Source organism: Apteryx rowi, unplaced genomic scaffold (genome assembly GCF_003343035.1).
Source record: "Apteryx rowi isolate R43461 unplaced genomic scaffold, aptRow1 scaffold_183, whole genome shotgun sequence".
NCBI classification, from domain to species: Eukaryota; Metazoa; Chordata; class Aves; order Apterygiformes; family Apterygidae; genus Apteryx; species Apteryx rowi.
Window position 1 is genome coordinate 728,524 of NW_020448119.1, and position 17,491 is coordinate 746,014.

General features: G+C 39.2%; 1 protein-coding gene across 1 annotated transcript in view; it reads right to left on the reverse strand.

Annotated features, from left to right (window-relative positions):
* LOC112964048 (cytosolic phospholipase A2 epsilon-like) overlaps positions 1–17,491 on the reverse strand; it is a 33,130-nt gene that overhangs the window by 13,306 nt on the left and 2,333 nt on the right. Inside the window, exons 3-8 of the mRNA XM_026061667.1 lie at positions 13,755–13,827; positions 9,473–9,609; positions 8,507–8,638; positions 7,841–7,881; positions 1,348–1,390; positions 678–741 (exon numbers count right to left, since the gene is read on the reverse strand). Coding sequence (XP_025917452.1) covers positions 678–741; positions 1,348–1,390; positions 7,841–7,881; positions 8,507–8,638; positions 9,473–9,609; positions 13,755–13,827 — 490 coding nt within the window. The remainder of the gene's footprint in view (positions 1–677; positions 742–1,347; positions 1,391–7,840; positions 7,882–8,506; positions 8,639–9,472; positions 9,610–13,754; positions 13,828–17,491) is intronic.

Below are 17,491 nucleotides of genomic sequence, written 5' to 3' on the forward strand. Positions count from 1 at the left end.
TTCAAAATGGTTAATTTTCCATTCATGAATTATCTAGAAACAGTCATGATTTCTCAAGATTCACCTCATAAGCAGCTTTACACAAGGTACTGCTCATTCAAATGAACTTACAAAGGCTATTGAAAAGTCTCATTATATTTACTAGGACTTAATTTTACAAGCAAAAGCCTGATTTGGCAGTGATTTGTAAATTGTGCAGACATTTGCATTTGAACTCAAGAGCTTAAGTTTATTATTTTTGCTCAAGCAGCTCAAAATCTCTTTCAGAATCCAATGTACAGAAACCTTGTACATACTCAAACCCAAATTAAGCATACAGGGAAGATTTCTATACAAGAATGTAATCATAAGATAATTTTAAAAGAAGATCCAAATTAATTAATTTCCATTTTGAACAAGCAAAACACAAAGATAACTAACATAACTTATTCCAAATTTTTAATTCTAGTACATATAGCATTATTTTTGCATAAACTTAAGATTTGCCTGGGAACCAAATACTTAAATAATTTGACTTTTGACTGATATAATCTTTCTGCAAGGTGGGGCATGGTGAAACTAAGTATCATGGGACACAGCTAGGGCAACATGCACAACAGATTATTAATTTTTCAACTCCTGTTATAATGACTGAATCACAACACAGAAACAATAGGTTAATGAAGCAATAACCTCACTTGTGGCTTGATGCTTCAGCTTCCCTGTATCCACTCGAACCTCCAAACAGGAAACTTCACGTGCCTATAAGAGAGAGGATAAATGACAGAAAAGAATAGTGTGAATGTCACTGTGAGTGATTCATTCTGTTCTCAACCAACCCCTCTAGTTCATCAATGAGTAACATTATTATCTATTATTATCTCTTTAGATGACATGATGATAATACTGACACGGTATTTTTCCCAGGTTGGAAAGTAAAGAGGAACAATAGCTCATGAGCTGCTTCAGCTTGGAAGTGAGAGACAATGAAATGATGAGGGTGAAAYGTATTCAAAATAACAGGTGTCTTGAGGTATGGGACTTTTTATTAGCATTTTATCACTTTCTTCATTAGCCCCTGCTAGTTCTGGGCATAATGTAGGAATAATTGGTAGGAAATTCAAACTGATAGCAGAAAGCAGGGGCACATCATAGCTGACAGCTGTATTGTTGCCTGCCTTTGGCAGAAAGTGTCATTTCCCTGGAGCAATAGGAAACCAGTGATCTTTAATGCCAATTAAAGAAGAACTACTGTTCTTCTCAGTAGAACAGTGTGGCTGACAGTACTGGCTTTGGGACACAACTCAAAGTTTCCACAGCTAAAAATATGACAATTTCATAGGAAAGATCATAACAAATGAACATTACCACTAGTACTCCATTAGTAATGATGCCATCAGGATAGTCCAGACTGAAAAATAAAATGGAAAATACAATGTCATGGTTGGAATAACTCAGATTAAATATTTAAGCCCATGAGTTAACAAGTTACACGTTTTTCCCCCACCAACTTTGATGTTTTCAATTTTAATATTTGTTCTCATTCACACATGCTTTAAGGCTGTTAGGAGGCAAAATTCCAGCAGGTGGTCTGAGTGGCCTGTTTTTCTGCACTTCTCTCATGACAGAATATGAAGCTGGGCTTTTTACTGCTGTGGTATTTCAGACCTGCTTTTCACTTCAAAAATCATGTAATGATTCCGAGGAGAGCTGGAGACTATTACATCTACCCTTGGCTGTGTTAAATATTTTCTATTTCCCATTCCATGGGAAGATTTACCACACACTATCAGATTTCAGTATAAACTCACAGGAAAATAACTTTGCAAAATTTTCCATGACAAAGACTCCTCCCAAAATTCTAAACTTCATAAACAGTCTGAAGTTTAATTTCCAAATCAATGTTCTCCTTTAAGATAAGAAAAATAACTGGCTAAATGCCACAAAGAACACTCAGGAAAAACTTCCAGTGACAAAGACTGTTAAGGATTGGAAGCAGTTACCTAAGAATTTTGTAGGATTTTCTCTTTTTGAAAGTGTATTAAAAATGAGTTCAAAGAACATCTATCAGGGCAAAATGTATTCAGTGTTCCTACCTCCCTGCAGGGAACTGGATTCAGTTATCATTCAAGATTTCTTCCAGACCCAAAATTCTGCACTTACTTATTTTTTTATAGTCAAAAAGTTATAGCATTACGTGTCACATGGTGTGACAGCTCTCAAACACTTTATTAAAAAAAATTAAGGGGAGCAGATAAACAGTATGGGTGGATATTAAAAGATCTCAACTTGCCTAGCCTGCTGACATTGAGGTGGAAAGACAGGAAAAAATGTCTCTTTATGGAGGTAAATATCCAGGAGAGTGCAGTATTATTTGAGTTACTGGTAATGGCAAAGTATAAAGTTAGATGGATAATGAGACGGTCTAAGGCATGACCTTCAAACAGGGTGGAAGAACACTACAGACCTTTCACCATTGCACAAGACAGCTTGGTAAGCTCCTAGGAAGAGCAAGGATGATACAAGCATTAAACACTGATGGCTGAGGTGCTATCAGCCTTCAGGTATCAGCCTTGCTGCTACTGCCATAAGGAAGCCCAGCTGTTGGCTACACCCTGCACTGTGGTCTGAACTCTTATTATCCTGTGTCTCAGGGCTTCTGCTGGTCACAGCCCAGACCAGAAAGATGTCTTTTTTTCCCCCTGTTGACATGCACACTTCTTTTAAGAAGAGGGAAAGCACTCACCTTTCTCTGAAGCTTTGGAAATCAGCTGTAGCTAGAGACATGAAGCTGAGCTCAGTGCAGAGGAGCTCTTACTGTTCAGATTGGCAGGGACCTTTGAATATTTTGCCTACCTCTGGAGCACTGGGTAAGTCCACTTCTTAGGATTAGCTGGAAATTTCCCTAACAAACATCCTGATACTACACAGCCCACATTACATATACTAACACTCCTGTCCACTCCTTGAAGCCTATTGCAGTTTGCGGTTTCCGGCCTTTTGTACTGAAGGTCTCAGTCTTCCTATGAGAATTTGGGAGCATGTTGCAGCCTGCAGCAGTGAAAACCAGGAACAGAGTTCCTGGGGATCCTAATCATAGGTTGCACGGGTGCCTAAGACTGTGGTGGACTCAGTGACCTACAGGATCACTTCCCATCCTGTGCCTCTACAATGCCTGATATAGGCCGAACCATCTTTTCTTCCTTGCTAGATCAGCATGCATCTTGGCTGGCTTGTAATGAAACAGTTAATATTGTATAGGGGAAGTTACAGTTGCGCAGATTCTCACATTATAGTTCATATTTAGAGTAAGCAAATGTGCTCTGTTTCACAGTACTAGGGAATCTAGATTTCTGGATAAAAATGTATACATTTTAATTCTTTCACGTCAGATCCAGCTTCCTCTTAGCAGGAAGTAGCCACACTACGTGGCTTCCACATAGGCTACTTTTCTGAGTTTTCTGACAACTTGATTCCTGTTCCAGGTTACACAGAGAGAAACATGGATGATGGTGTAAAATCTCTGTGGTCCAAAACAGACACAGAGACAGCTTATTCCAAGATCACTTGTTTCTCATCTCCTGCAAGTGCCATTGTTTTATGAAAACAGAAAAGAATCACAGAAAGACCCACTGTCTCTCAACACTGAAAGAGAAACATTTTTGAAAAACAAGAAAACTGTATTAGCCTCAAAGACACTTTGGCTATGCTCTTCCTTGACTTAAAACTTTTACCATAAGAACTCCTTCAGGCCRTGTGATTTCCTGTCACAAATGTAAATATAAACAGTACACTAGCCCCCAAATGGATCAAGCCTCAGCCCAGTCTAAGAGTTTCCTCAACAGTGCCCAAACCAAACTACTGGTATGATCTGCTGCTCCCCATAAACGCAGGGGGAATTTTTCAAAAGAATACAGCAGAACTACAGAAAGAAAAAGATTTTTATTTTCTAAAAATCATGCTTTTGCCATATTTCAATAATTAACATTAAAATTTTATACAACTTTTTGTACATCTATTTACATTTGTGTGGGGGCTTTGTTTTAAACAATTTCACATTTGAAAAAAAGAAAAGGGAAGGGGAATTGAGATGAAAGGTTGTATGAGAATAGTCCTTCATTCTTCTAGGTATTATTTCAGATGAAATTCCTCAACTTGGGACATCTGAAAGACAGGAAGAGGCCAAAAAGATGATCAGCAGAGCCAGCAATACCCTGGCCCCCTTGAACCCCTCCAGCTCCCTTGGAAATTCAAAGTACCTTTTAGTTCATTAGAAGTCCCTTTGTGGCCACTTAATATTAGGGTTCAGGCTTCAGTAAAAGTCAGACGGAAGGGGGATGTTGAGCGAGCGAAGCCACCTAGTCCAGCGGGATCCCGTCCCCTCAGCAACTCGTAAAGGCTCGTTCTGTTGCTGGACACTACCAGGGGAAACACAAGGGGGAGAGTCCACATTACCCTTRGAAAAAAAAATCACAGAATAACACAAAAAACACTGAAATATACAAATGAGCAACCTGTGTACAACAGACTTACCTTTTCTGTCACTGCTGCTCAAGGGCAGCAGCTCTCACGCCAGCTGGGCTCATGTTATGGGCCTAAAAAACACTGGGCAGGTGTTTGCAATCCCTTGGCTCAGTTGCTGGTGAAAAGGCACTTGGAGGAAGGAACGTGCCTTCCTGTCTGTGTTGTTAAGATCAAATATCGGGTTCTCAGAGCCTGCCACAGGTAGTGGCAGCAAGGAGGTGTACGTTTGTAGTTACTGCAGRCAATGGCGTAAGAGTGAGGCAAAACTAGGCATGGCACTCATCTTGCAGTTGTGGAAAACAAACTACCAAAATGACAGTTTTCTTCCATTTTAAATCCAAGATAACTGGAACGAATGCAAGAACCAAATTTTGTACAGCCCACTGGTAATTCAGGAGCAAATATTTATAATGTACTTTGGTAAAAGTAACCCAAAATACAATCTTTGCAGTGAGGTCAACAAAATATGAGCGTGACAAAGCTACCGTTGTAGGTGCAACCCAGGAAACTTTCTTGGCCTAGGGTTACACTTCATGTATGATATCTGAAGTGCTGAAAAGAAAGAACAGGCTGATATAATAAGTTTTCCGACTGGTAATCAGTAGGACCTGGACTGAAGATGGGGAAGTAAAAGGTAGTAAACTGCTTTAGACAAAATGTCAGGGGGATTATAATTACATTTTCAGAGAAGATGCCATATTTACCTAAAAAAAATTCTGTTCTCATTGTTCCCATCACAGTATCAGACTTGTAGAAACTGTCCCATATGGTTAGCTGTGCCCCTTGTTAGCACTATGGTTGGCTCTCACCCACTTAAAATTATTTCTAAACTCTGCCAACTCTTCTCCAGCCCAGCAGTGCCTTCAGGATAGCTTAATTTATTAAAATGGCTTCTTTAAGAGTTATGGGAAGAGGAACTTAAACAGTCTTCTAATTGTTTCTCAGATCACCAGATATCTGGTGATTTCTTTCTGAAGAAATCTTTTCCTCAGTGGTTTTCCCTGSGGCTTCATTGTGCCCCCTCTATGGGTTTGGTTCAGCAGCAACCAGTTTTCCTTACAGACTTCAACAGTCAAATCTCAATTTATAGAGCTTGGCTTCTTCAGTTTCCCTTCAGCAAAGTAGTCTCATTTTCTGTCTCTGCCAGTACTACAGCAGTTCAGCATCTTAATAGGGAACCAGAGTCAGTAACATACATCCATCTTTCCACAGTGTAATGTCCACATTTTTTCCTGATTGAAATTCTCCATCTGGGTATTCCTGTCAATGTGAGAAGTAGCCAGCTCTTCTTCCAAAGTGGATATTATTTCCAGTGCTCGCCTTTCTGGACCAGTGAGATTTCCTGTCTGGCCACTTGGGCTCTGCTCCTTTGTCAAAACCTGCTGAGCTTGTTAAACTTGAGAGGTAGGGTTGGTACATAGCTTTCTGGTGACTCATCTCATCTACTTCAGTTCAGGCTTTCAGACCTTTCCATGACCTATCACAAGTAATGCAAGACATGGTCTCTAATTTTGGTCCTCAAACCCTTTATTTTATTATTCCTTATGTCAGGTTTTCCTATGTTGAGGAGAAAAAACCCTCTCAATCTCCTCCAAGATCATAGATCATGAAAAGTTCTCCAGAAAAAAATTTTTAATTAACCCAGCTGTAGTTGCACCTTTATTCCAGACTTGGCTGATGGGCAGAACAGCACTAACTCACACGCATATGCAAGAAATGCAAATGAGAGAGGAGGGGAAATGTTTATCCACTTTCCAACACAAAACTCATTTCCTTAGAGAAGAGTCTTGCTTTTTATGCAACCTGCTGGAACCCTTAGAGTTACATTCCCTGACCTGACTGCCTTATGATGCAGCAAAGTCTTCCCTTTGTGCATGGATTTCTTCAGGCCACAAATATTACGTTAGTCACTAAGGTATCACATTCTATGAACGAAAAAAAAAATGGKTCACAAGTATTCTTGTTGTAGCTACTGACCCATGACTATGGTTCTGTCAAGGATCCTKCTTATTTGTGCAGTCTCCACCATCATCTTCAGACCAGCAAAAGTCTTGCTCAGAATCAGAAGAAGTTGCTAAATCTCTATCTATTGAGCATGCCCCCAGTGAGAGGCACCTAGCTGCAAGGTGCAGCAGAACCGTTTGACACAGAACCGGCGCCTGCATATCCTGAGATGGATTCCAGCCTTCATCTCTGTATGCAAGCCTACCAGTGCATAATACTCAGGCCAGACAACCTGCCTGGACCTCCTTCATCAACAAGCAGGATTACCAAGTACAAGCTCCATAAGCCATTCTCTAACTTGCAGGGAAAGAAAGACTGTAGATAGGCTATTTGGGACATCTCCTGGAGTTCCATTCCCCATTACCATTTTGGATTTCAGGGCACTCTTAAGCTGTGATAGGCACCACATTTATTCTGCTGATACAGAGCCTTCTGCCAGTTTTCATGCACAGTAAACAGCATAAACCGTCCATACTGGTGACTTTCCAGGGGTTGTAATAGGAGATTCTGGGGCTGCTCTGTTAACTTTGATGGCTTTTTGCTTGTGAACCCTAGGAGATCTTTCTCCATTCATAACATTGAGGTATTGCCTTTTCTCCAGCAATTCTTAATTTATCCTTCTGTTAGGAATAAACACACTGTTCAAACTCTCCACCAATATACTATCATGCTAGGCCTTCTGAAGTGTCCCAAATGCCTTAAAGAGGTCCCAACGGCACAACATTTTCAGTCCAATAACATGGATCAAATTGCTAACAGCAATCCTTTCAAATAACTTCCTCAGAGTCATAAAGCTTATTATGGGGATGGACTAGAATACCCATCATTCTCCATCAGACTCCCTCTCCAATTAGAATAACAGATTCCCAGATTTCTCCACAGTGTTAATTAGCTGAAGCTAACATGTCCCCTAACACCTGAGCTCCACCAACAGCTTTCAAGCCTACCAAGTGAAGTTGATGATGCTCCTCCAGTTTTTCTGGTTCCTCAGCCCTCAGGCCCCCCCAGTGATCTTTGCTCCTTTCTTTATGCAGAATATTTAGCTCTTCTCCCAGCCGAGACTGATACTGTAGTCGCATATAAATCTAATGGCAAAGACAGCACCTGAGGAAGCAGGTGCCCAGCAGGGAGCAGTCAAACTGGGTAAAAATAACATTTTCAGATATTTAAAATCTAAAARTGTGTATTCTGGAATTCCAAATGGCAACTTACTGGACTTGAATGGAAAGATCTAGATAATGCTTTCAGAGAAAGCACTATCACAGATGAACCAAGTTTCCAGATTATTTTTCTACTGAATACAAGTTTATATAAAATTTAGGATTCTACTCACGTGTTCTGCAATGTGAACTCCACCTCCAGCTCCTCACGTGCCTGAAAAAGGGGAAGAAGAGAAAGAAAGGCATATCACTTATTTCTGTTAATAGCTTTCACCACATTTATTACATATCATTTGTAAAATACGTATTTAGGATAGCACTTGGAAAATTCCCTGAATAATTTGCAAAAAAGAAACCATGGTGCCATCTGAAGTTACTAAACTTTCAGATACTGAAAAAAAAGTTGCTAAAATCAGTATTTTGAAACCTAAGTGCTATATGAGCACACAGACTTGGGAAATGGCTATTCTGTTAAATCAGTCCTTTCTTAGAATTAAATTCCCAGTACTAGAAAATTAGCAACTTTTATATTCCTGGCTAAGAATTCAGAACCCAAGCCAACAGCTAACAAACCATGACAGAAATATCCTGAATGATGCCATCAGGGTAATTATTTCTAGGTGATTCCACCCTGAATTGTTAATAACAGATTCCACCCCACCCCACCAAAGAACCTAGAATGGACCACAGGGATCTTTCTTATAATAGACCACAGTCTGTCTTATAATAGCAACAAAATAAAATTTCAGGTAGATTTTTCCTATAAYGAAACACTGTACAAGGATGTATTTAGGTGGTAAAAAGAAGTTGTGTTGGTTCTCACTGATTTCATTGCTCACCTGTGGATTCAGCTGAAACTTCACCCGAACAGTACGTCCTACAGTGAGTTTATCTATGTCAAAGAGAACTGTGCAGAGTTCATCATCCCTGGTGATCGTGTCTTCATCACAGACTTTTAGCTCCAGCACATTCTGCAAAATGAGGTTAAGAATTTCTCAGACCTCTATCCAATCTTTCAAAGAGCTCCATAAGGCAGAAAAATCTCAAGAAAAAGGCATGTTTAGTCTGCAGTTTTAGGGAACAAGGGAAAGAGGAACAGGTAAAATAGAAAAGAAGGGGAAAGATTTGGGAGTATTAAACTTTACACTTATGATCACTGTACATACAAAAAGAAGGGGGCTTGTCTATCGCAGAGCTCAGGTTGCCTAATTTTATTAGGGGAAGGGAACATTTCTCTGACAAGATGACAGGAAAATAAAGTAGCTTCACCTCACATTTGCCCTGGGACTTGAGATGATAGACTATGTGCTTGGGGACATGAAACAAGATGGGCAGGGCATATGGAACATTCACAAATTTGTGATAATTAGGTGTATTACATGTTTCTGTATTTGTTGTATGGCCATTGGCTCTCTCCAAGTGTATAAAACACAGACACGCACACAAAAAGGTTTAAAAGATTTCCTTTCCACCATACCTAGAACTAATTTACCTTACTGTAATTTTAATGTGATCTTTACGTCGGGTCTTACTTGTACATGACAAGACTGGGAATAGAATAGTGAGGCCATAGTCTGCAGGGAATTTAATTGCTTCTTGCTGCTTCAGAAAAGTAAATGTTCAAATAACCAATAAGTGGAACAGAACAATACCGGAGAGGATGCAAGTGACCTTATTTTCTGAGGAATCTTTAGCATTTGAAGTGTTTGGAGACTAACCAAATTCCTTCTGGTTTAGTGTAGATGGTGCATTATCTATTCACTATCTGGAGATGGTGAATGGTGAAAAGAGTTTATCTTCATTACCTTGATTCGGCGATCAATCTTATAGCAGAAAGCTTCGTTCCAGACTGGGTTCTTGGAGTTCCTGATGGTTCTGGTCCGGACCTTTTCAGTTGAGGCAGTAGGCAGCCACAGCGTCACATAGCAATCTGACAGGGTGACTGTATAAAGAAAAGGTAAACAGAGACTGACATTATAGCGAGTGAAAGGATTATTGCAGTGTACACATCTAACCCTAATAAGACAGAGATAACACAGAGGGGATTTCTTCCTAAAATATACAAACTAAGGAGTAAATAATACAATGAGTCATTTAGTGGAAAACAGAAAACATCTTCACATATTTGTCATGCTCATTCCCACTTTTATACTTTTAATCAGACTTATTTTCCTTTTAAAATGTTACTTCTTATTGGAAAAAAACTGTATTCCACATGCAGTACATGCACACCTATCAATGCTGTATATAGCTATATATTCATGATGGTCCAAATGATTGGGGGAGGGAATAAGTTAATGCTGCAAACACATGAGAGTATCTATCAGCATGCACCTTCTCCCACATGCAATCATGTCACTCCTAGGACGGCTCCTCTGTAGCTCAGGCAACCCACCTCACAACCTTCAACATGGGCTGGAGAGATACTAGTCTTCCAGCATTTCCTCCCCAGATTCAGTATCTTAGCTCGGTGGAAGCCTTTAGCCAAGAGCTGGTTTAAATGAAGAATTTCTGCCAAAAAGCAAAATGCTGCCCTGTCAAAGCCAAAAAGGTTGTTTTTCCTTATCAGAATGTGCAACTTTCAACAGAAATTCTTTCGTGTCTTTGACAAAATTTAGAAGTTCTGACTTTCTCAAAAAGTCTTTTGGAAAACAAAATCAGTTTCARGACCAATGTTAAGTTACTGCTTATCCTGCTGTTTCTTACTGTCCTACCTGCAGGTTGGAAAAACCCTGCTCTCACTCATGTCTGGGAGAGGAAGCTGCAAGTGCCACCAAAGGCATCAGCTCCTTCCATATTTTGACCCCTCACATTTTGAGGGAGAATCTCCAGGGAGGGAGACTTACATATGCACAATACAGGTGTCTGTCTACAGATAGAATTTGTCTCATATGTTTAATGCAAAACATGCTCTCCCTATTTCACCTTAGTAGTGCTTAACCTGTCATCTGTTTCTCACCAGAACCTTGTGAGTCAGWAGTAGTCAAACAATTCAACTCATAATTAATTCCTGCATCATGCGCAAAATCTGTAACAGTGTTATTATGTGGTGTTAAGTACAATTTTCTTCATGTATTTCCTCTTTATCTTTTATAAATGGCTACAGATTTAGATTTTTCTACTAGCCGTATTTTTCCCAAGCTTTACCTTTATCATGTAGTAATCATACTATCACAATCAGTAACACCTTGGTGATGACTGTGGGAAGAAAAATGCTCCCAGAAAATGCCCATAGCCAATATTGACCAATCAGATACTTGGCAGAGGCACAAGTGTAGGCAATGAAAATGTAACTGATTAATGGTGATTAATGCTAGAACTTCCATTTTGAAAGAATTTGACACCCATTGATGAATTAATCCTTACATTGACACTGTGACATAAATAAGTACACTGAGAAAACTTGAATGACTTGCCCAAGATCCCATAATGCAGTCAGTATCAGGGTCCAAAAGATGGTCTAGATTTCCAGGCATATACCTAAATCTATTAAAATTATCTTACTTTGGAACAACAGTAGGGATAAATATTTCTAAAGCATATTTATTTTTCAGTGGTAAATAAGAATGTGAGAATCAAAGTGTGAGAAAAAAGATTCATTTAAATAAATTAAGCAGAAACACTTCATTAACAAGAAAATACGAAAAACACATTGAAATAGGAAACACCAGTTTAATCAGAAAAGTAGAAAAGCTGAGCCACAGGAATAAAATCTTAACTCAGAATTCTAACAAGCAGCATATTGTGACCATTACAACCAGCCAAAAAAGGGGTATTTTTCCYGCAGTTGAAAACACTGGTGTTTTGAGAAAATATCATTTTAAAGTCTCAGAAAATGTAAAGCCTGTCTGCCATATCCTTCCTATTGCAGACAAAAAAAATATGAATATTTTTACAATAAAACAGGTTTCCTCAGAAAATAAATTTTCTGTTGAGAAAATACTTTTGCTGGMGAGTTTTCAAATCTCTCTGCCAAAACCACTCTAAACAAATCCCTGGGAAGCCAACCCCAAATTCTGAACTTGTTGCGTGCCAAGGGGATAAAGATAAGGAAGCTGTTCATCTGTTCCCAAGATCAGAGCACAAGGAAGTAAGGTAATACATTGTTGCAGATAAACCAGGAGGCTTCAGGAAGAAAGAATTTATTATTCACTGTAGTAAGGAGCAATTGTGAGCAATTTGTTCTGAAGAGGACAATCACAGTGAACTGCGGCATACACAGCCAGCCTGCTGGAGTACACAAATGCATACACAACTGTGCATGCAGGTTTGCAGACGCAATTGCAGTGTCTGCCTGCTCAGATCACATATTTGGTTCATGGAAATCACCACTTAGGCATTTAAATGTCTGTTTTTTGTGAAATAAAAGTGAGTGCATGCAACTATAATCCCACAACTAAGCGTATGTTTCTGTATGTGTAGACAGGTCTTCAATCTCTAAGAAATCCAGAACTTTACATTTTATAAGGCTTTCTCACTTCATCTAATGAATCGAATCCCATTTTCAAAATGAAATATGATAATATTATAAATATTCTAAAAAAGAAGTTGGATTGTCATTTTTAGAGTAAAGAAGTATTAAGATTATAGAGTAAATAAAGTATGCAGCAAACCGTAGCACATTCTACAATGCTGGAAAATAAGAGATAACCAATACAGAATTAYGCTAGCATTACATTGCAAAAGATGCAGGAGCAAGTAGCACAGAATACCACAAGTAAGCATTCATTCAAAAATACTCTCCCTGGTAAGCACTATTTCTGCAAGTTCTAATCGCATTCTTCTGAACAGCAACCACCAAATTCAGCTTCAGATACAGTTTCCYTCTACCCCTTGACCCACCATACTGGTTAAAATCTCAAAATAAATAATACCTTAAATAAAATTTACACTTGATTTTCTTAGAGACTGTGATGTGCTACTTCAAATTCTGAGTCTACCAAAACAATTTTGAGCCACGTTCAGCATGGTTTTGGTGAAAATATTGTGYATTTTTTCCTCAATTTTACATCTTTCCATTTTGTTCTTGTGGTCTTTAGATTTGGAATTTTATTATTCCCTGTCATTGTTTTGCCTTTTTTCATGCCTTTCTAGCCTCTTTTCCACAGCAGCTTCACCATTCAAAATCTCTCCAGTGACTGGAACTTTTCAAAACTCAGCATGAAACCAGTTCCTTTTCTGGGTGAGACAGCTTCACATCTGGCCAGTGAACAAATTGCTCTTTCCACCCATTGCAAGTCCTGTTCTATCTGAGGCTTTTCATTTTAAATTTGCTGCTACACTCTCATTCAACAAGCTGATGCTCGCTAGGCTGCTGTGAAAGGGAACGTGAGTCATTAAAAGGGGCTCCTCGGCCAGATAGCGTTAGCACTCTGTAGACTTCCCTGCTGGGGAGATTTCTTCTATCTTGGGCTCCTTTCACTGTTAACTCTTGTTGCATGATGCAGCTGTGACATTTCCCTTGCAGCCTCTATTTTGCACATCTTTCTCTCACTTTCCCTCACTATTCCACTCTTAAATTCTTTTTAAGACTTTCACAGGAGTACACTAGTATTTTTTTTTTCTGACTTGTAAATTGTTTGGTACTCTGGGTTAAGAAAATTTCCAGACATACTGAATTTTATCATTTCTTCTTGYGTATTTACAGAGTCTCCAATTGTAATAGAACGCACATGCTTGTACTTCTGTTATTTCATAAGCTTTCCTACTACTACTGATTTTACATTTGCATTTTTAGTCTTCTCCTATCTTCTCTCCAGGAATTCTGTGGGGAAGCTTAGGTTTCTTACTGAAAAGTACAAAGCAGCCTTCTGATGAGCAGCTAGCCCTGATGTCACAGGGCTATGAAATAAGTCTTATGTAGTGAGGTCTGAAATCCTGAGGAAAAAATGCATCAACCTTGCTTGAATTAGCCTCTTCACATTTAGGAGCAGAAAGCATGGCTTCAACATCACAATAAAAATACGTCTTGTGAACTTTCAGCAACATATCTTGGTATTTCTACACTATTTAAGGCCAATAACTTTCAAATATTTTCATTGCTTTAAGGAACTACAAGAAACATCTGAAAATAGCAGAAGTACTCACGCAGGTCTGCCTTCCGGACATTCTTCACTCTTAGTATTTTTACAGTGAGTAAGTTGAAAGGAGATACCGGTCTCTGCACAAAAATTTAAAAAAAAAAAATCACAAAAAACACTGCGATGAATATGAGGATTATAGTTTATAGTCATAGACTGATGTATACTGTAGCCCTAAAGTTCTAAGGACATGAATAAAACAAGTTTTTTAAGGTTGAGCCATTATCTTTTAATCAAACCAGTTGGAGCAGCTGGGAAACCTGGATAAATTTTTGTCACAGAAGCCTTATCAGGCCTGGAATAGCAGTGGCAGGTTTCAAAACCACATACCAGTTGAGAACAGAAGCTCAGGGTTCAGTTAGATACGTACCAGATCTTCCTATCACCACTCCACACTCATCACAAAAAACACCCTTACAGCACACGCATCAGTATCCCCGGGTCTCACATGCCCACTGCCTGGAATATAATATTCTGTCTCTGAGACACCAAATGCCACCACAGTAATTGTGTAGGTAGAAATGAGTGACCACCACACAAYAGGATAAACTCTCACAGACCATCTAAAAGAACAGAAACAGAGTTACCAGCAAGGAAATATTTCTTATGAAGAATCTCTGGATCCATCTCTGATCTTCAGCCCTGATCCCCAACAAAAAGCTACAAAATGTTTTCCAGAGATGATCCTGGGAATAAACTCGTAGTTCTACTGGATATCAGACACCTTGGGCTCACCAGGGGTATTAATTCTACAATACCTTGTAACTTCCATGGCCCATACTAATATGTCTTCATATTGCTCAGGCTATAAATTAACTCTCTCCCCTTTTCGCCTTGGAGAAAACTACTTTAAAACCTTTCTCGCTCTCCTCTCCCATGATAACACCTCCTCTGTTTCATAGGTACCATATTTCCTTTTAGAAACAGTCTCACTATAACATATATATGTGTGCATATACAAATGTATATATATAATTTATCTCTTAACACTTGTTTAAAACTGGTATTTAGCTTTGAAATCTCCTGATTGTTTTAGATCTATCTATATCTATCAATAGATCATTACCTATCTATACCAGTTGATCTCTGAAAAGATATTAACTCTGCCTATAAACTCTCATTCTTATATTCATAGACATATTATGCCTTAATAAACAAGTGAATACATACAATGTCCTGACACAAATACAATTGTTTTATTACGTTGCTTATGAAATGCCTGTATAAGAAGCAAAAGTGAAAACTATCCACTGATGTTTGCTAAAAAATGTACCTCGCTGCCGTTTCCTTCATACATGCTATATATTTTGCAGGACCATTCATCTTTTCAGCTGTAGCAGAAGTCTTATTTTTAAGTGTTTGACAACACATGGCACAGTGTTAAGTAAATGCRCCCCTTATACGACTTTGAATTCTAACACAATGTAATGAAGCTGATCCTCATCCTCACTAGTGAAGCCCCCAACCACTGATGATGGATAAGCAGAGCTAATGGATAACACCCTGATAAGCAGAGGTGGAAAATAGCCTCTAAGGAGGCATCGGTAGCCCCTGGCATAACCCTCTCACATTTCCCCTTGGGTCAGCAAAGGGCCTGAGGAGGCAGCATTGAAGGACAGCACAGATTGGCAACCCTGAGTTACCAGCAGGAGGGTCAAACAGTCACTGATACCAGCACATTTGTTCTGCATTACCTCAACCTGTCCAGACTCTACTGCAGGGCCCAGCTTTACACAGCACAGATTAAAAGCACCCTGTCAGCTGTGGGACGTTTCAGCTGGCCCACACACTTCACACCTGCACCTGCTCTGCTGTCTCCAGCATCTCTATGGCTACAAAGGAGAACTTGGACAAACACACTCCTTTTGGAAGAAAGATTAGTTTCCAGTCAAAAATAATGAAAAGACATCACACCCAGAGCTATGCAGGAGTTAGACTGCCAGTACTGCTTTTGTATGTGCATTCAGTCGGACAGGGTAACACACAGGAGCAGTCATAGGCACAGGGACCAAAAAACAACGCTTGTCTATCCCTGCCAGACCTACTGACCGTTTTGCTACCGTTAGGTTTATGCTTGGTCCCTGCTCTCCCACCCAATAATTCCTGAATGTTTTTGTCCCCAGCAGTGCTATTTCAGCAGAAGAGATAGAAGATATCTTTACCCAGGAAAGCTGAGATTTGCATTCCTTGAATATAGAAAAATGGACTTGAGCAGAAGTATCCCCCATCCCAGGGAAGTGCTATATATACCAGGATATATTGTAAAAGGACACCATTTTAAAYGAATAACCTTTGCTCAGGTCTTTGAAAAGAAGGATCTAGACCTCTACTTTGCTTGTGCATTTCAAATAGTGATACCTCCTGTCAAGCCCCGAGCAAGTGGTTTACACAGAGCTAGGATACAAGATTGGTGTTCCTGTGCTCAGCTTTCTCTACTAGCTGAAAATATCTACCTGTATTTATGCAGTTCACTGCTCAGCTGTTACAATTCCCATTCCAGTGTACCTAACTCTCCAGCACATGAAGTCAATCTTCAGTGCCTCATGCAGGGTTACAGATCTCATTCCTGCACTAAGGACCTACAGGTCAGGCCTCGTAGCTCCTAACTTCTCGACATCTGAACACTTTATTGGATCACGCTCTCAGTGACTTGCTCAAAGTCACACACACAAAAACTGTAGCGGGGCCCATCTTAAACTAGATCATCTGCTATTAATAGGCAATGACTTTGTGTCTTTCCCTTTAATCTGACAACGACCATATCACAGGCTAAGTAAATTCTGGAGCCAGACGCCTCTGAGGTCAGTTGTTAGGGACACTTCAACTTTCAGCTTCTGTGTTTACTTGGTCTGAGACATGATCGTTACCTCATAAACCGGAAACACAAGCTAGGCATTTTAATAATCACTGTTGAAACTATTTAAATATATGAGATTACAAATGCAGGAATTGGTCACACTATCCTACCTACGTCAGATAAAAGCTCAATTAAGTCCTGTGGCAGATTTGTGCAATCCTTACATATCTATTCCCAGTGAAGTCAGTGGGACTGTTCACATATGTGAGCACTCATCCATATGAATGGGAGTTACCTAACTGGGCTCTAAGTGCTCAATTTCAGTAAAACTCCAGGCTTATGCTATTTCAAAAGCCTTCTTAAATAGACAATTTTTTCATGAGGAGAACAGAGTGAAGCACAGACATTTCCAAGTTATATCAAGAGAAACATAGCAAAGTAAAACACCATGTCCAATATAATATTTGGGCCAGAGTACTCTTTCCTTAGTATTCTTTTCAGAAAAGGAATAAAATTCTTACTATTAATTTAAAAAACATGAAGACTAATGAAGAAAGTAGTCTTGTCAGAAAGACTGACTGAACTATAATACACAGATCACAGACTTGTTTCTGACCTCTGTCACGTATGTGGCACCTATTAACTTCAAAGAGTTTTGGAGCCTCAAGGACAGGCAGGATTTCATTATTTTACCATGTCTCTGACCTCATGGAAGGTCAGATGCATAAAAAACAAATACAAATCATGTAGTATAAGGAAAGTATTTCAWCCATTTTAAAATATCCTGTAGCTGGATCTTATTAAATCAGCAGAACTCACTAGAGTTGTCCCAGAATAAACGTAAAGGAAACAGCAGTGAATCAAGGTATTTCTTTGAGAGCTATGTAAAATTCTGTGGCTKCAGATTGCAGTTTTCACATGACTTTTCTTTTCTTATTTGCAAGTCC